This window comes from Strix aluco, chromosome 2, assembly GCF_031877795.1.
Source record: "Strix aluco isolate bStrAlu1 chromosome 2, bStrAlu1.hap1, whole genome shotgun sequence".
NCBI classification, from domain to species: domain Eukaryota; kingdom Metazoa; phylum Chordata; class Aves; order Strigiformes; family Strigidae; genus Strix; species Strix aluco.
Window position 1 is genome coordinate 91470846 of NC_133932.1, and position 20733 is coordinate 91491578.

Here is a 20733-nt window from a genome sequence, read left to right on the forward strand (position 1 = left end):
ACATAAGCCCTTCAAAGAAATCTGAGCACAGAACTTGCTGTGTAATCACGCCCACCCTGCCAATGCTGTGCAGCCTTACGTGGGAACCACCACTGTGGGACATACAGCTGCCATCCATGGTTTGAGGAGCGGGCAGCTTTCTTCTTTGACAAGCCCTGCTACCTTTGAAGCTGGGATCTACTTGTTCTAATGGAACTGATAAAAGAAGGAGAGGAAACTTCAAAAGACTTTACTGCCTCTGTGAAATAGTCAGAAAGCTGCACTGACAACTTCTTGTGACACGTACCATTTTTTAACTTGTTCCTCATTCTGCCCTTTAACATTAGCATATTCTTTCCGTTTGTGTGTGAGAATGTTGAAGTTTGTAGACACACCATAAAATAATCAGTTCCTCTACCTTAGATGGGATTCTCCTGTATTTCTCCCTGCTGGGCTCCATGTATTTTTTTGCTCTGAAGTTTTGTTTTTGGTCACACATTTTTAAAGTCATTGTGATACTGATTCAGCAATGTGATAAGTGGTTGTGACTGTCTTACTGACGAGAGGTGTATTTTTATCATAGGGATAATTCAGTGGGAAGGGAAGTAATAACTGACACATGGAATAGGAAAGAGCAAAATGCTAACAAAATCCTGAAGATGAGTCTGAAATTCCTCCAGGCCTCTGTGTGTGTTTTCATTTAATTTAATTTTACTCACTTAAATGCTGGCCTGTGCTGATGCTGTATGTTCTCCCATTGCCAGATGCAGCCCATCTACTTCATGAGTCCAAAGCAGGATGATGCACAAAGCAGGATGATGCACAAATCCCCATTCTCAGTCCTGGCAGTGACCCTTGGGTCAACAACCTCTGCTTATTTCTTTCTCCCACTTCTGTCTGCCCTTATGGAAGAAATTACTTCCTCAGCTTATTCACCAAAATACCACCTCTCATCCAAACCCCTTTTGAAAAATGGATTTCGTAAGACACTTACAGGAACAAATCTAAAAATTAATCTCAGGGAGAACTTCCAAGTGTTTCCAGTTTGAGAGGTATGTCTTTTCAGGGTGTAATGTTAAAAGGCCAGGGATATTCTTTATGTTGGTGACACTGTATCAAATATATGGCCCATCAGGTAACTCAGATGTCCCATTTGAGGAGTCCAAATTAAAGATAAAACTAGATCCATATTTATATAATAAATAAGCTGACATAAATTCTTTGATGATTATGAAGGCGTCTAGTTTTAGCATGTCTTGAAACTGGTGAGCTCAGTGATTCACATCTCATCCTTTCAAAGAAAAACATTTTACTTCACTTTCTCAGTTTATAGTCGTGCCTTTTATCTTACTTCACTTGAACTTCAGAGGCTAATTCATCCTTTATGTAAGTCCTCTCAGGATAACCAAGGCCACAGAGATGACATTTCTAGTTTTTACTGGTTCTGGTTTTGTCTTGGTCATTCAAAATATGGGCAAAAAAGGAGAATTAAAAAAAGAAAAGATGACCTCTCTTGATGTACATCATCACACTCATCATGAAGGCCTGGTTTTGTGGCTTACTCCCACTGCATGTTTGCAACAAGCCATTCCTTTCCCCACTACTCTCAAACAAGCTAAGGCAGCTGCTGTCACTGTTCTTGCTCCCCTTCTCCAGTTCTTCCCCCACTCCTTGCACGTAGCAGATGTCCTATTTGGTAAGTCTGTACTGATAAACAGAAGAGTGTGAGGTGGTGAGCTCTGGTTTTGGACCCCTGATTATCTATGCTGTTTAATCTTTAATCTTGTGTTTTGGATCTTTATTGGACCACTCCAGTTAGCTCTATCTGCAAGACAACCTGTTCCCCAGACATTAACAGAGTGGGCATGAGCCAGCCAGTCTCACTTGACCTCAGAGGCAGGGACTGCAAACAGAGTTTGCAGACCAGGAGAAAACAAAGGCATGGCCAGGCATCCCACCTACTGCCTTTCTAACAGACTTTTAGTTATGTAAGTGAAGCACTAGCCTTACTGCATAAGTAGTGTTTGATTCAGTCAGCGACACTGCTACTGTATTTACTGCTGAGAAAAGAGCTGAAATAAAAGTGATTGCTAATTAATCACATGATTCTGGAACAATTTTTTACTTGCACAACAGTGGTACCAGGTTTTTTTTGACCTCTAGTAATAAATGGCAGCTGCACCTGCCAGTGAAGGCTGACAATGGCATCAGTAAAGATACAGAGTTCGTTCATGTTTAGGTAAATAGATTTTGGGTTAAAAATAAAAGTAATGAAAAGTCACTTGTGCTCCTTGCTACATACCTATACACCTATACTCCTTAATACATACACTGGGGCAAATGCTATATGCATGACTTTGAAGAAGTTCATGCGAAGAATGCAACTGTTCAGAGTCTGGAGGGTAAGTTCACACCACTCTGATGAGACTAGTTGGCACTCCCCATAAGCAGAAGTGTCTCTGTTTGAAGGAACCTGAACTATTAAACATTCTTCATGAAATGGCTTCTTCGAGCTGAGCTACTGCAGTGCTTCAAAAATGGAGAGCAGAGACAGCACTGCCACCTACTGCTCCCAGGGGCAGGGCTCTCTCGCCAAGGGAACCAAAGCTTGGGCGGTAAAAGTAGGTATGTACTGTAAAAATACATTAGCTGTAAAAGTAAAGGTTAAAAAATAATTTAAAAATTAAGAGTTAAAACATTATTCACCATAATATTAAATACTAACTTTGCCCTTTGAAAAGCATCAGGGAATAAAATAAGCTACCATTGCAGTTCTGTCAGTTTCAAAAAGAAAACAAGCCATCTTGCCAACCCTGTTTTGCAGCTTAATCACATACTTTGATGCTGTTATCTTTGGCTAGTTCAGTTAGGAATTTACTGAAACTGTAGGCAATTAGTATCTCACCAGAATAAGGCTTTTATACTAATAATGCTGTCCTTAAAGAAAGGCATAATGGACAACAGACAAGAGTGTTAACAGAAAAAATAACACACGAGAAAACTAAGTTCAAAATCATATTAAAATGCATGACCTAAAAGTGATAGTGCATGCATTCATGTTTTTTTTCTACATAACCTGTCTTATACAGCTGAAATTATTAGCCTGAGTCTTGGAAGTCTTGTCCTTGATAAACACTACCAGAAACGCACCTAAAGATTTACTATTTTAAGGTCAGAATAGAAACTATCACAACATTTGTAGTGCTAAAATGGTGCATTATTGGTAAAGGCTAATAGCTGCTGCTACTATTGCTCTAAAGCTTTGTGGAAATAGGACACCGACGTTTGTGGCTAGCAAGCGACACAGTCCATCTGGATTAATTCAGTCGCAACAGACCTGACTAGTGAACGGTAGTTCTAAGGTCACTATAAAGTCAGTGGTAAAGAAACTATGCTGGGGTTTTAAGAGCTAGACCTGTGACCCTGGAGCTTTTGATGACACTCTTTTAAAGAAGCTGATTAGAATTTGTGATTTAGCTACTGAGTTGCAAAGGTTGCCAGAAACTGCCAAAGGGGTGGTGATTTTTTTCTTACAACACATATGTACATTTTGAAGGAAAGTCACTGCACTGTTTGGGAAATTAAATTTCAGATCTTCCCCTAGGAAATGCCTAGATGTAATAAAGAAATGTATATGGAGAGGCATGCATACAGTGCAGTCAGTCACGCATGTTGGGTGAAATCCTGCCTCAAAACACAGGGAACTTTGCCACCAAGTTGAGAGGCCAAAATTTCAGCTTCTGTATTTCCATTTGCATGTGGATATCACCAGGAAAGATTTGCTTCCTGGCTTTTGGGACATCACTTCTTTGTGCTAGATTCTAAAGAAAACTGTTTTTCACATTAAAAACAGCGCTTGGCACACAGTGTGGCATTACAACCTGCTCATACTTTGTCTTCCGATGCTTTGAGTCAGGATCATCCTTGCTTATCAAGTCAAGCTGCCTACTGCTTCACTACCTGAGGTATACTAATGCTGCTTTGTAAGCCCATTCTTTTGTCCCTGTTAGAGTCCTTGCTCATAAATCATTCAAATCCCTGGACCTGAGCCCTGCTCTACTACTGCCTTTACGAATTTTTATTTATGCCTGGAAACTCTTCAGGATATCAGAAAAAAAATGACTGAGACAAATGCTTGCCAATGTATTTCTTTCCTCCTTCAGTGCAAATTCAAACAGGTTAGCTTCTAGCATTTGTGGTTTGAACAAGAGTGGAGCAAAGGAATATTTCCACAACCAGACATGAACCTCAGCTGTGAGAAAGGGACTAACAGCATTGCCTCCTGGACAGCCAGGTGCCTGGCATTTCCCAGCTGTGGCATATTTGACTGGGTCCTCATTTGGATGCATCAGGCTAGGGGGTTTGCCCAGTCAGAGCACTGTGAAGATACTCAGAGACCTTTCTAAAGAAAATTACTATGAAACTTAACACAAATTATGATATTGAATGTGATTCTCTCAGACTAGTTAAAACACATGACACGAGCACAAAAATAATAAATCAAGAAATCATGAATAGAACTTGGGATAGTAAGCTACTGTGAAGTTCAGACTTAACAAGGATGGAAAGTAGAAGTTAAGAAAAAATTTTATGGGGTGAATTAGTACATATTTACTTATTCAGGCAGTGTTAGCAGACAAAACATATCCAGACTTCATGTGCAATTATCAGTATATTGTCTCACTCTGATACAGCAGCTTGAAGGAGCACAAAACTACTTACTGTCTAACTAACTTGGGTGACAGATGTTTGTGCTTTGGGGGTAGGGAACTAATGAGTTAAATTAGCTATGCTTTCCTGTGCAGCAATTTGACAGAAGAAGTATGGATGGATTTATGATATGTGTAATAACAAGGTACTCAAATCTGGGGAAAAAGAATATTTCATTTGGAAGGGACCCACAATGGTCATCTAGTCCAAGATTTAGACAAACAGCTTCAATTAACGTAAGTGGGAATTGTGTGACTAAGACCACTGATTAGCTTTGTGTCTTCAATTAAGAATCTTTACAGAGTCATGTTTTCATATAGAACCTAGTATTTGTGCTCCAGATCAGCTGAATATTATATAGAAGAGAAATTGTTTAAATCCTGCAAGAACACTCAAAATAAAGACACAGGACCCATAAATGGAACAAACCAGGTGTTAGCTCAAGCTGGTGTGACCTGGAAGGTTTAAATGCTCAGTAAGCTTACTGTCAATGACCAGTTGAGATTAGTAAACCAAATTTTATTCTTCATAGAAAAAACACATCAACAAAACAATTTTTCCTCAGTGGATGGGAAAAAAAGGTTTTATGCAGAAGAATAAATTACATAAGCAGAGAAAAATTACTTGGGCAGTGGTTGTACAATCAGTTTTACAGAGTGTCGGTCATTATAATACATATAGATGAGATTATCTTGACATTTCCCAACCTGTATATCAAATACATATTTCTGGAATGTACCCAGCCCACTTCTGAAGTGCTCCTGTGGGTAATACAGTTACTAATACTAAACATAGTTACAAATATTTTTCCTTTGTATATGTCCCGATCCAATATCAGGGCGGATTCTTATATGATCCCAGGAGTGAAATTAAGACACAAATGAGGTCAGATCCCGTACAACCTTTTAAACTTTATTCCCATAACAAGGGGTAATAGCAGTAGGACAGAGAGAAGAAAGAAAAAGTCAGAACAACTAAGCAAGCAAATGGAAGAGGTGCAGCAAGATCAGATACCACCACCATGTCCTGTTGGCTCGATCTTGGTGCGAGTGATGAGGAATTCTGAGAAAAGAGTTCAGGTGATGTCAAATTCCCTTGAGAGAGGAGTACAAAGTCCTTTTATTGTCCCAGTCCCCATCATTTCTCTGAAGAGTCCGCCCATTTCCACAGAGCTCATTGTCATACGTGCCGCCCCATGTTCCTCCATGCGCGCATGCCCAGGTGTTTACAGTGGTCGTGCCGGGGGGGGTGTTGACCTGTGGCGCCTTCAGCTTCTGCACGTCTTCCTCACCCTGATTTCCTCTCCACCCGGCCTTGTGCGCAAGTGCAGCTTGGTAGGCGCTACGAAGATTTTGTTCCAGCTTCGGGCGGATACGGTCGTTTTCTTCAGGAACATTTCATCTCCTTCAGAGTGCACTCCTCCACAGGATGGGCCAGGAAGTGGTAATGGTGCAGCAGCAATGTCGAGACAAACACAGTCTCTTACAGTATAGCTACCAGAAGACCCTCTCCATTCTATTCATCTGCTCCTTCGGTCCTTCTTACTCCTGATTCCCTGCTCTGGACATGTGTGTGTAGTTAATTTGGCAGTGTTGATAATCTGACCTCTTGTACCTGCAGAGATGCCAACTCTTAGGCTTGTAGGCAAGCACCTCCTCTGGCTTCCCAAACATTTTTCTCTACTACATAGAGAAAAACCCCAAACAGGTACATTGAATGTAAAAAAAGCACTAGCATAGTAAAAGGAATGAGGTAGAGTTTTCTTGGAGAAAGTACTGAGAATATGCCCTGCTAGTACATCTCCTGTTGTCAAACGGCAGTAAACCAAACATCATCTTTTTCCACTAGAAATCAGGGGATAGTCACATCGCCTTGACATGAGGACAGAGGCTGAGAGGTTAAGAAAAGAGGTCACCTGGGTAGGTTACTGATGAGTATTTTACTGTTTAAGGTCACTCCACTATCAAACAGGTCTGAATAACCACATTTATTATCTATACACAGTATTAAAGACATGGCTATGTAGCTATTGTACTCTAAAATACTGAAAATATGGACTTGAGGGCTCATAAAATACAGAAATAATTGCTCTGTACTTATTTTGCTTTTCGTTAGCTATATATTTCATTTCTTCCCTTCTCCTCTTCCCTCTTAACAAGCCTTATGCTTAACAATTTTAATTTTTTCCTTTTTCAGACTGTCAGTCACAGACGGTGTCTTGACTTACAAAGAGATCTTTTCTCATTCCAGAAGCCTTTTTTGTCACTATGACTGCAGGGTTTATGCTTATCTCCTGACTCTCAGATAAGCTCCCCCTTCACTAAGATCCATCCTATAATCTCAACCTATTTCTATGTGATTTAACCTCACTGAGATGAATAGATTTTTTTGCTTGTTCTATTTGAAAGGATTTTATTTAGGGGACTCAGTTCTGATAAAATCTAGACTCGTGACATGCAGTTAAAAAATACAAACAATAATGAAGAAAGCTTTCCATTTTCTGAGAAAGGCAGTTTGGCAAAAACTGTACATACACAACACACATGAAAAATTAAAAGGTGGAAACAAAAAATTTCTTTTGCATGGGCATAAGTCTTTTCAGGCTAGCAAAACTTTATGACATATACTTCTGCCATTGTCTTGTTGCAGATACAGGAAAGATAATTTCTGTGCTTAGTTCATAAGTAATTAAAAAATAATCTTTATTTTGTCAACAGCTTGCAAGTATAAAAAGAGAGGGGAGCTTCTTAAAAATCTAACTGCTATATTCTTGAGGGCTTAAAAAGTCAGTAGGCTGCTGGAATTAAGTGGCTGTGATTTGTCTGTGAATTCACACATTTGCTTCATTAAAATTTCATCAGATCTAAACACTCACACTCTTCATTCCATATATTTCTTAAATGTCCTGACAGTCTCTCATTTATTCTGTTGATTTCTTAATTTTCAGTAATAGTGTATTATTTACATACATGACTGAAATGCCTAGATATTGTAGACAGATGATATCTTACAGGAAATCCCTACAAAGCAGAGTGGTAATCCCTCTATGTAAACACTTGAAATAGGAAAGCACATTCAGAATTTTCTATTAATTTAATCCTATTTGGGCCTCCCCAACTAAAGAGCAAAACACACGCAGTGAACTTTTCTAAGAAGGAAGACAGCCTTATCAAACTCACCTCCAAATGAACTGCAGTAACTCTCAGATTTTCTTTACAGGTAAGAAACATCTGCTTTTCATTACTTTGGCCAGTAACATCTCATTAGCACAGCACATCAGGAAGCTGAAGAACCATCAGCTATGCCTACTGAAGTTGATTCCAAGTTTCTTTGAGCTTGGCTCAGTCCAAGCAGAAAATCAAGTGGGGTTACGCAGTGCATAATGGGTCGCAGTTCTGGAAACACTGTTCAGCATAAGGGCTGAGGGAAATGCTCTGGAAAACTTGACTTTGGCTCTAGCAGAGGCTGACTTCTGCTATTTCACTCCCTAAGCGGAGGTTTTTGGCAGTTATGGAGCAAATCATTTCCCCCACCAAGTAAGTGAAAAGAAATGTATTCTCCATGATGCATTAGTTTACGTGTCAGGTCAGGGAGGGTATCAGTGAATAGGAGGTCCAGCATCTTATTCTGGCATGGGTTGCACAGCTGAGAGACACTGCCTGCAGGAGCTAAGAGTATCTAATTACAGCCTTTACTCACAGATGTCCCCACTGGCATGAACCCTAGTTACAGCCATCAGTGACACGTACTTTGGCAAGGTCCTGAAAAAGTGGATATTTTCTAGGGTGCCTGGAGCACCTAAGAGCTTGTGGAGCTGCACCCTCCACGCAGAAGGGTCTGCGGTCTGAGGCCAAAGAAGGAGAAACAAGTTTGAGTATCCTAAAACAATAAAAGGTCTCTCTCTTTATGTGTATATAATTGGTTTTCATCTTCCAGATGGGAAGGTGAACATCGACTCTCTAATGCGACTTCATTAATTTCATTTCAGTCTGTGTCAAGAGATAATGAAGTCTGGTGGACAGATACTTAACTATGGAGCCTAGTAGAAAGCTGGAACCATCTCTACCATAATCAAAGCATCCTTCAGGACTGATATCCTGGAGGGACATGAGCAAGCAGGGGACTGTGAAACACTATACAAGCATTTTGAAGTCGTTCATTCCTTGACAGTTTAATATCACTTGTTAGTCTACATGGGCTGTGAAACAAGCAGGGTTTGACACCAAAACTGTCAGTTCTGCCATCGATGATATGAGCTTAGGTCTCGGTAAGGAAAAAAAATAGTGCAAACATGGTTTTCTTAGGTAGTCAAGAAAGGTAGCTAAGGTAGTCAAAAATCAGTTGCCAACATATCTATACTAGAGTGTCTGTTGCAGGTTTTCACTCCTTCATACTTTTACAGATGCTGTAAGCATCCCTGGTAAGGATTGTGGTATTTCTTCTATTAAATGTAACAGGAATTTAAAACTGATTTCAACAGAAAAAGATGCAAACAGAACAAAGCAGAACATTCAATTTCTGAGTCTGACAAAATGAATGATTGCATTTCACTTGTTTATTTTAATCTAAATTAAAGAGTTAACACTGGTTAAGAACAGCTTGCATTGGTACACAGTGGCAGAAAACAAAAGCAAATGCGTTAATTACTGTTCACTGACCACAGGTATGATTTTGAAAAGTGCTAGATTAGTGAATAGTATACCTCCAGTAATCACAGTTAAAGTGAATACATAAATCTGAAACACACAATCACCAATGTCATTATTATTAGCTATTTTACCTTTGAAGAATCACTCTGCTGAATGATTAATACATTTTGAATTCCTTGTTAAAGCACATTTTTTAAGAAAAGGGTATAAGCAAGACCTGTAAATTTTGAAAATTTAATTAAAAATAATTTTTTCCTGAATATAGTTCCTGCCCAGTAACGACACCACCCTTGAGATTGGCTTCTCAGAGAAATAGACTTAGGAACAATTCTTAACTTGCTCCTCTGCAAACCAATGCTCTTTTGATTGTAGCTCCCTTCAAAAAATGTGCTTTTTCCCACTAAAACCTATTCTGAAGCCTGATCGACTCTACAGGGAGGCAGGCTGATAAGAAGTGTGAGTAGAGGTTGGTTTTGATATCCTAATTACCTAGATAATGAGTTGTATTTTCCCTATTAGGAGAAGCTTTTTTGCTAAATCTTCATACTGTCAAATTCTAGGAGATGGTGTAAGGCTGTTGATTCACGTTGATGGTTAATGTAGAAGATCAATGTAGTTTCCACTCACATTTGCAAAAGTCTGGTTGTCTTTCTGTCGCTGCTGTGGTAGAAGCTGGGTCAGAATGCTATTTATTCACAGATAGGAAAATTGCTAAAGGAAGATTTGAAGACATGAATGAAACGTTTCACAGAGATATGGAAGATTAATTTCAGAGAGCCAAGGCTCACAAAAAGAACTCTGATTTAAAACTGCTCCATTGGGGTTATGAGTAATTCAGCATAGGAGAAAAACCTCCCATGTTTTGCAGGTAAAATACCAGCATTACATACTATAAAATGACATAGCTGTCCTCTGCTTTTTTGGTATCAGGCAGAGCTGTAACTTCCTGATAATTAACCAAAGCAGGGAAACAGGAAAACAAGCATCACATTTTCCTAGATAGCACCTGAAAAGAGCAGGTGGGAGTACTTCCACATTTGGCATAAGGTACATAGCTTCTTTTCTTGTGTCCTCCAAATTCAGTGATGCTCAAGATATGTGTGGAAGGTGTCCCCTTCAATGTTTTTCTTTACTGAGGCAGAAACAACCTACACATTATCATGACATTGAGAGGGTACATTTTGTCTTCCAATTTTTGCAAAGGTGTTTGAAGGAAATGAATACAGCTCTGAATTTCACTACTTGCTACTTGATTATGTTTCTCAGCCACACTCTGTAGCTTTGTATCAGCCAAGGACATGGAATACACAGCTAATGGCTGTCCTTCCCCCCTCCCTCTCCCCTCAGGCTCTGCAGAGCATTGCCCTCACAAAATTATGCAGAGCAATGTCTGTATCACTCTGTCAGGAGGCACTTGGTAACCTCCTGAGGTCCCTTCCAACCTGAATTATTCTATGATTCTTCAATAACTTTCATGCATGAACACGTGTATTTTCATAGCAGTTGGACTTCCTAGAACATGCAGTTCCAGCTAAACATATTCCACTGTATATGCAAACACACAGGAAAAACAATTTCTATGAACAGATACTATCAGATATAACTTCACTGATAACATTCTTTACAATTCACATGAAACATGGAAACCTATGAATTTGTGTATTTGTGTTGTCCAGCTATAAACCGTGTATGAGACCAAGTCTGCTGAGAGAGCGCGCCCTCTTTAGAAGTAATTAAGTTCTTCTGTCTTTGGGTGGAATAATTCACAATTCAAGTTTTTGGCAACAGTACTTGGTATCACTTGAGTATAACGCTGAGCCTGGTAATTTCACCCTGAGCAATGATTCAGAAATGGGAAAGATTTCATCTAATAGCCATCCATTGACTGAAGTCAAACCTATGGAACTCCACACACTTTTAGAGAGCACATAAGTTCCAAAAATGTGAAGAGCTCTCAACTCTTAGGCAATAAACTTTTCTGTGGGACTAACCATATTCTTTTTCCTGCATCCTCTAAGCAAGGTTGTAAAGCTTAAAAGAGCATATTTGAGCCTCTGGTTCAGTTTAGATCACTAACTCCTTTTGTTGGTTTTATGCAGGATGCTAAAACTGAATTTGGTATTAAATTCAGTATAAAAATTCAAACAATTCAGTCATATCTAATTAGGCATTTTCTAAGCAATATTGTACCATTTCACACTATATAGACTGAAAGAAGAATTAATAAATGCTAACCACCACTTTTAGTTCAGATCAGAGATAAAATGTGTTCTTGCTTTCTGAAGTTTCTCACAAAGAAGTTGAAGATACTAATATAATAGTTTACATCTACTTTTTGTGACCAAAGTATACTCTTCATTATGCATCTTGGGTCTTGCTGGCCATACCTAGGAGCCCTTTGCATTTCTTAATTGCAATGTGGGTTTACTCCCACTAGGTGTTACCCTTCCTCTATGGTTTGTGCAGGAAACAGTCCGCTTTGAATAAACCTGGACCACCCATGGATGCCCTACCCAAAATGCAAAATAGGGGCTCATTCTTCATTCCATCGTGATGGAAACATCTTTCTAAACACTGACACAATAAAAGTGTGGTGTGTGTCCTCAAGTGTCCCCCTTTCTCCCAACCCCACCAATCCAAACACCCCAAAACCAGGGCAAATTTCTCAAAATATTAAGAGAAGAAAAGCTGTTGGATCCCATCACATTAAGACAGCATGCACCCAACACGTAGCTAGTTCTGACAGGCAGCTAACAGCAAACACTGAAATTGTGACTGTCTTGTCCGAAGGAGCTATTGCTCAGAAATGTCATGGTACTGCAAAGTCAAAGATATTCAACTACACATTTATTGTCATAAAGCCTAGTCCGTCCATTAGACCATATTTAATATTCAACACCCTTTACAGCGGGGTGTATGCCTTACAAGGCATTCTGTGGCAGCCTTGAATGTTACATGTACTAATATTTCACTGTCTCCCACTCAAAATAAGAATAAAACACTGAGATTATGACTGTGTTATGCAACCTGGTGACTGACACCTAAGTAAAAATAGTTGATATATCTACCCATTGGAATACCCCCAGATGGAGTCAAATTCTCCTCACTGGAGACAAACATAGCTAAATGAGAAGAGATTGGAAATGGGGAAGCAGCTAGTTGAGTATTTTGTGAAAAGAGGAAAAAATCTGTTAAAGAAATAAGTTACAATATACCAGAGCCTCGCAGCCATGCAAAGTACCCTTGCTTGCATAAAGCAGCAGTGAAATGCCCAGAGAAGATAATTCTTGTGAAAGAGGTTGCTTCAAACCAGATATTTCAGTGTTGTGCATGTTTTTAAACCCAGAAAATTGCAGCTATCTCAGAGACAAACACTGCAAGCTGGGTCTTTGCCCAGGACTGTTGAACAGGCTATATGAACAGTGTCTTCCCATTAGAAGGCTCCTTGCTTCCTTTTTTGAAGGGGAGTCAGGGATCAGCTTGCACGTTGGCACACAGGACACTGCAGTGGGACGAACTGGTTTGTATCCCTAAAGAAAAACCTGGAACAGTGGCCCAAATAAGGCGCCTGTTACAGCTGTGCCTCCTCCCCCCCCAATAATGTGCATGGCTTTGGACATCATATGGTGCTGCACAGGACCATGGTGGGTCCTTTACATCTGGTCTCCCACTAGATGGTAGGCAGGTGGAGGTAAAGCTCTGGAGAGCTAATGTCTGAAGGAGCAGAATAACTTACTCGTCTGTGAAGCTTCTGGAAACATGAGCTGGAAGATCTATTAAACATAAACAATGGTCTCAAATCTAACAAAGCTCAAGGCAAATAAAAAGCTCAAGTCTAATAAATATGTTAGCGCTATTTTTGTTAACCTACATTAATACTCACCTAATGCCAGACAAATGAAGTTTTAATTAACAGATGAATTAAACATCCCAGTTTTTTATATAGGAGCATTTGTAAGACTCACCTGCAGGTAGGTACAAAATCTTCCACTGCAAATTCTGCTGTGAATAAGCGCCCGCACGAGCACTACATGATCTCATCTTCTGGGTGCACAGTTTAATCACAGTGCTCTCGATAGAGAGCCCACACTAGGGAAGCAGAGTTTAAAATACGAATCTGTGGGAGGCTCTTGAGGTGGCTTCTTGCTAAGTATGGCCAGGAGCAGGGTGACGTGGGGGAGATGCCACATTAAGAGACTAAGAGGTAAAAGTAACTCCATGAAACCGTCACCAGTAAACCACCATGTGAAAATTTCATGTGCTTTTAGTCTGGCGAATTGACCCTAAAATAGTGTAAGGGAAGAAAACAAAGATTCCCTGTGTGCTGGCAGATAAGTCATGTTATTTTCCCTTTTTTCTATAGTGACAAACTCAGATGTTTAAATGGGTAGCAAATCAACTTCATTCAGGCTTATTTTATTTTTCCCTGATCCTTCAGAACTGTTTTCACCTCTCTCCTACTCCCCTCAAAAAATGAAGAGAGAAACAAGCTGCTTGTTACAAAATGTCAGCAAAACATCAGATGAACCTACTTTGTCATTTTGCTCCCACAAACGAAAATACTTGGTGGTCAAAGTCCTTGCAGCTGCCTTTCCAATATGGAAAAAGCAACGTTCTGCATCTTTGCTACCCTATTCTTAGTCCTGTTCAAGATTAAACTCCTGTAACTTCTGAGTATCCGGTGCCCCAAGCTCACCTGATTGCCTTCCTTAGACCACGATATCTCCCTGTCCGCTCTCCCTTGGCACATCATTCTTCCTTGTTATCTATTCTCTTTTCAAAACTTCTGTTTCTCAACTTCCCCTCTCCTTCCTCTTCCTCTCTTGAGCAAATTTAACTTGCTCTTGAGAACTAACTTGCCTCTCCTTCCTCTCCCATTTCTCAATTTTTGAAGGACTTCTTACCCCCTGCCTCTGCATCTTTTGATTTCTACTTCATGGACCACTGCATCAGCGCATTTGCAGCAGGGTAGCCCAGAGAGGACTTCCTTCATCCCTGCGAAGGGAAGGCATTGACCGTTGCCTTCGTGCTCCTCTGACCTCCCTGTCCTTTCAGCTGTTCTCTCGAGAAAGAAAGCACGCTTGAACTCCCAGAGGAGAGCAACTGAGTACACTGAGGCAGCAGCTCTTCACTGTTGCTTGCAAGGAGACACAGAAATGTAGATGGAATTCAAGCAAAAGCCTGAAACATAATTTTAATGCTCTCTGCCAAAGCATGTTAAACAGGTGCTTATGTTTCACACAGATCCCGATGTACCTAATTAATCCAAATTAAATGTGAGCTGTAAGGGCACCCGATTACACACACATCCATGCAGACACGGGGAGCCAGGCTCTCACGGTGAAGTACCGCTTGACAGGCAGCTAGAGGGGACCCCATCCGCTCCGGGGTACCCTTCGCCGCCAGGGTCTTTCCCCCGGCCGGCGGGAGCCGACCCCCGACGGCGGGGCACCCCCGGCACGGTGCTCTCGGTGACACCCGACGGGGCGCGCCGCGGCTCCCGCCGAGTCTCCCCCCAGGGATGCGGATCGGCTGGCGGTTCTCCCGGGGTCCTCGAGGGCGTTAAACACCCGCGTAGTGAGGGGGTGTTGCAAGCCCAGAAACAGGCAGGGGACCCGGGTGAAGCGAGTGCGGGCAGCACCGCACGCTCGCGTTTTCCCCCGTGAAGGCGACAGGAGGGAGGGGACACGGTTACCTCGTCGGGGGGTGTCACTTGGCGAGGGTTTGGACAAGCCTTAGAGAGATTAGCAGGGGCACAGCACGGCTCCTTCGGCGGGGCAGTAGCTCCCGCCGCTTCCCCGCTCCTGCACCTCGGGGCGGAGGGAGGGGATTTCTTGCCTGCGAAAAGACGAGACGTTTCGGAGAAGCCGAGGAGCGAGCCCGGAGGGGTGCGGGGAAGGGGTCGGCCACCCCCACGCCCCCCCAAGGCTTTACCCCCGCCGGCCGCACACCGCGGTGCCCGTCCGCGGCGAGCGGAGCGCGGCGGGCGCGCAGCGGGCGGGGAGAGGGTCCCCGCCGCAGCCGGGGAAGGAGGACCGGGGTGAGGGGGGTGGGGTGGGGTGGGGTGGGGGTACGACGACGGGGGACCCTGCGTCAGTGCAGGGCCGTCCCCTTCCCCTCCCCGTGCGCTCGGCTCTGCCTCCCGCCAGCCTCCCACGCCTCCCGTGAGGTGCGGCCGCGCTACATAAACACGGCCCCGCCGCCGCCGCCGGGGCTCTCCGCTCGCAGCCCGACGGAGGCGCCTGGCCGGCAGCGGGCAGCGGAGCGGCAGTGACTGCGCGGCTCCGCGCACAGACGGGGCGGGAGGCGCCGGCGGGCAGCGGCAGGGGGCTGCGCGCTCCCCCGCGGGCGGCGGCGGCCCCGCCGGAGCGCAGGCGGCCGGAGGAGGAGGCGGAGGAGGAGGAGGAAGGGCGGCGGCTCCCCGCCGGCGGCGGACTCCCTCCGGTATGGCCCTGGCGGACAGCGCCCGCGGGCTGCCCAACGGCGGCGGCGTCTCGCCGGCGGCAGGCGGCGGGGCGGCGGGGAGCGGGGCGGCGGCGGCGGCGGGCGGCTGGTCGTCCTTCCCGGAGATCGTGGAGCTGAACGTGGGCGGGCAGGTGTACGTGACGCGGCGCTGCACCGTGGTCTCGGTGCGCGACTCGCTGCTCTGGCGCATGTTCTCGCAGCAGCAGCCCAGCGAGCTGCCCCGGGACAGCAAGGGCCGCTTCTTCCTCGACCGCGACGGCTTCCTCTTCCGCTACATCCTGGACTACCTGCGGGACCTGCAGCTGGTGCTGCCCGAGCACTTCCCCGAGCGCAGCCGCCTCCAGCGGGAGGCCGAGTACTTCCAGCTGCCCGACCTGGCTCGCCGCCTGGCGCAGGCTCGGGCCGCTGCCGCCGCCGCCCGCCCCGCCGCCCTGCACCGCGACGGCTCGCTCTGCGCCGACGAGCCGCCGCCGCCGCCGCTCCTCGGCTACCTGGAGGCCGAGCCGCTGGAAGGAGGCGGCGGCGGTGCCGCGGCGTCCGCCCCGTCGCCCACCGCCAGCCGCAGCCCCTCGGGCGGGCCGCTGCTGACGCCCTCGCAGTCGCTGGACGGGGCCGGCGGGCGACGCTCGGGCTACATCACCATCGGCTACCGGGGCTCCTACACCATCGGGCGGGAGGCGCAGGCCGACGCCAAGTTCCGGCGTGTGGCCCGCATCACCGTCTGCGGCAAGACGGCGCTGGCCAAGGAGGTCTTCGGGGAGACGCTGAACGAGAGCCGCGACCCCGACCGCCCTCCCGAGCGCTACACCGCCCGCTACTACCTCAAGTTCAACTTCCTCGAGCAAGCCTTCGACCGGCTCTCCGAGGCCGGCTTCCGCATGGCCGCCTGCTCCTCCACCGGCACCTGCGCCTTCGCCCCCGAGCAGGGCGGTCCTGCCGATGACAAGATCTGGACCAGCTACACCGAGTATGTCTTCTGCCGGGACTGAGCATCCGCCCGGCCCGTGGCGTGGGGATGAGGCGGTGGGCGGCCCCTGCACACCCTCACACCCACGGTCCCCTCCCGGCCCAGAGGAAGGAGGACGTGGAGGGGGGATATGGCCCCCTGCGCTTTCCTCGCCCCGGTGCTTGCCTCCACGCACAAGGCGGGCCATCCCCCAGCGCAGCCCCCACCCCTCCTGCACGCACCTCCTGACGGCCCCCGGGACAGGAGGTCACCATGTTGTGCCTCGGCCGCCATGTCCCTGCTTGTCCCCCAAGCCCCTGCTCAGCCGCCGTATCCCGGCTTGCACCATCATCGTCCCTCCCATGCCTCCCAGTAGCTGTGTTGGTAGCGAGGAAGGAGAGAGGTAGCGGGAGTAGACAAATACCCATCCCAGGAAAGCGTGCGTGTGCACCCAGCCCCTGCCTCTCTTCACACACAGGAGCTGAGTGATAGCTCTGTCAGGGTAGGGTGTTTTAAAACCCACCCATTTAGGGGTGAGAACTCTTCAGTTGCTTTTCAGAAACTTCTGTTGAAGATGACATGACAAATGGCTGTCTCTTCTCATCCCCATACCTTTAAGCGGGATTTCACCTTGTTGGGTGGACCCATAACGATCTGTTTTATCCGCCCCATCCCATCAAAGTGATGCCTGTCTATAGAGGACCGTCACATAGAAATGATGCCTGACTGTGAGGGGTTGGCACTCCAGCTCGTACTTCATCTGTAGAGATGAGTAATTTTGCAGGAGGCTTGCATGTGGCCCTTCATGACCGGTTGCATCCATCTCCCATCTCTGCTCCCTATGTCTCTGAACTCCCCTCTCCAAGCTGTTAAACTGAACCAGGGCCTGCACAGCAGGCGTGTAAGGTTGATGTAAAAGGACAGGTTCGCTGGATAACCAACTATTTGAACTATAAAGTGTCCTCAGAGATACGTGTTTATTCCCTCGAGAGGTAAAACAATGACGCTTTGAAAAATTAAAGTGCTTGTGAATTGTATCTTTCATGGGTGGTGTGAAGTCCTTATAATTCTCTGGAAGTTACTGTCTGTGATATGCATAGAAATCTGAATGCATATTTCTTTAAACACCCTCAGAACGATGGGGGGTGAGATGAAGCCAGGCTTGCCAGAGTGAAGGTAGGGCCTGCTTCCTGGGAAGCTGAAATCATGTACGTTGAATTAATACAGATGTACATTGCAAGTGTAATCAAGAGTATCCTGCTTGTTACTTTAAGTTTTGTCATGTTAGTGCTGTAAAACTTTGAGGCCAACAGAATTGATGCTGAAGCCACTTTTTTAGGAACCAGTTTCTTAGTTTTCATGGCAGTACTACTAGGGCAACATCACTGCTGAGCTTAAGTACCTCTTCCTAGACAAACTTAGTGTTTCTTAGAAAGGATTAAGCCCCATCCGTACAAAAACAAGAACAATGCCACCTTTCTTCAGGGGAAATTACCCATTCTAAGCTGTATTTGGTTCATGCTATCAGTCTTTCTTTCCCGGAGGAGGCAGGCATAGCTTGCTTTGGAACAGACGATCTGAGCAGCAGGTTTTACAGTAGGGAAGACCGAGCAGCTCTTTCTAATAAATTCGTGAACACTGGGGTGCAAAAGCACTTTCTTTTAAAACCTGAACTTGATTTTAAAAGCTGTAGTGTCTGTTCAGACCTTCACGGAAAAATATCCTAAATGTATCCAAAGTCTTGAAGAATTTAGCAGTACATATTAAAGGCTTGAAGTTACATTTTTAATACTCTTGAATAATAAATTGTTCTAACTCCAAATTTAGAAAATACTGCTAGCACTTGTATTCTAACCAAAGAATTTCACAGTAGGGTTTTATTTTTAAAACCTTAATTCCTTTGAAAAGAGCTATAGCTACGTATGTATCGAGTGGAATTTCAGTGCTCAGTTTCTGTGTTCACCACTTGGTCTTTCATTAAGCGCATGCACAACTGCATAAAACTGAAAATAATTTGCATCACCATGTTTGGGTTTTTTTAATATTAGCAAGATTGTTTATCAATGTGATTAAATTGAAGATGTGCGTATGAAAATGCTGGGTATTGTCCAGTTGTAGATAGTTGTATAATGAAGTATTTTTAAAAGGAAAGAAATGTATACCTGCCAAATTAGATGAGCAATAAGATAGAGTGAGAGGCCAATACACCTGAAAATGGAATGAAACCTGTTTGTCCTATGCCTTACTCTGAGATGATTTCTTTGTGCTTAACTTATTTATACCACAAGTGAAAGGACATTGATCACAGCTACTAGGTCTTTACAATGCTGTTCTCAAGAACAATGACCGTCTTTTTCTAGTTTCTGTTGAGTAACTCTGAAGTATGTTTTTTAAGATTTTGTATAAAATCAGTTTTCAGTAAAGTGTTCAAATTCGCTCTAGATTGCTTTCTTTTTTTAAGAATCTGGTAGCTTACGAAATCCATCATAGGAGCTATGAGTAGGGGCAGTTTTAAATTGAACTTGTGATTTAGTGTACATATATATACAGTATATAAACATTTTACAGGAATCATTTAGTTTTTTAATCATTTTAGTGCTACAGGATTTCATACTATACCTAGCTGAGCATTTACATATTACGCTATGTACATAATATGGTAATGTTTTACTGGTTTCCTATACCTGTTTCTATGGAAAAATTGAATATCAGCTTGTAGAACTGAAATCAATTACATATTTGCTTGAATGTGAATCAAAACTAAACGTCCAGGTGGCTGAATGCATCTCTAAAACAAAGATTGTCTGTATTTTGATCAATGATTGCCTATCCATTTGCTGGCAGATGACCCAGAAATTCTCGTATTCTAAGTAAAAGTGGGTGTAATAAAAACATAAAGTGATGATTTTTTAATCTTTTCATTTTTGCTAAAAACTCTAAGCATTATTAGTATTAGGAAACGGGGCCCTTCATTTACTGATAACGCATTACATTTAGGCTTAAAATGATGGTGCCATAAATGTAATAGTCATTTGATGGTTTGCCACAGAAGATTATATTTTTCTTAAACATTACTCAGTAATTTCAGTAAAATTTTTAAAAGGTAAAATGCCCAGGGCAAAGTCACTGAGTTTTGCTCCTCTCTTCTACTGAGAGCTCAAAGAACAGATAAACACTATGAGACTGCTAACCTGTTGACGTGCAGAAGGGCAAAAATCTAAAGGCACAGTACTGGAATCCTGTATACATTTTGTAGCTGTTGTTGTTCACAGTTCATGTACTTATGGGTGAATGCAGTAGTGTTTATAAATGCTATCAAAAAAACAAAGGCAGTCGTTCTTTTACTTAGAAGTTAAGGCGTAGATCTTTTCTGTGATGCATATAATGAAGGGTGACTTTGCAGTTGTTTGATAGGATGTTTATATTTTTATACATGTAGATAACGAGCCACTTATTCATTCTTATTTTCACATGTATAGCATTGAAAATAAAGATCCTCCTAGGAAAACATTGCATACCAAATTAAATTCTTGCTCTTTAAATATTAACTCCGTTGTGTGGTTTATGCTGTCCTTTTTACTCTTGGTAAAGATGTCATTAGCTTTGCTCTCTCTTCCCCAATATCATATTCATAACTTCAGAAAAGTCTCCAAACTAATATGTAAAGCAGAAGCATCGAGCAAAGAATATTATGTGTATAGGGATCTCTAGTGCAAGATAAGCAGAAATGTATAATGCTCAGACTGCATACTTTCCTTTTAAGTGTCACAGAGAATTTTTGTAGTGCTGGTCAATATAAATCAGTCCTCGGGAACCTGTTGTGATTAAACAGCTTAATTTGAATAGCACAGAATAATTGTTGAAATAAAATGTTGATGTTTTTTATGAAGCCAGAGAATAACATTGGATATAGTGTTCATTTAATGAAAGAAACAATACCTAAGGAAATAGATGATCCAAGAGAAATGCATTTAGAAATTCTGT

At 43.6% G+C, this 20733-nt stretch overlaps 1 protein-coding gene across 1 annotated transcript; it reads left to right on the forward strand.

Moving 5' to 3' along the window:
- The first annotated feature begins 15554 nt into the window (after positions 1-15554).
- Positions 15555-20297, forward strand: KCTD12 (potassium channel tetramerization domain containing 12). The gene has a single exon (XM_074815508.1). It carries the CDS (start codon positions 15785-15787, stop codon positions 16790-16792), a length of 1008 nt encoding a protein of 335 aa, XP_074671609.1. The 5' UTR covers positions 15555-15784; the 3' UTR covers positions 16793-20297.
- The last annotated feature ends 436 nt before the right edge of the window (positions 20298-20733 follow it).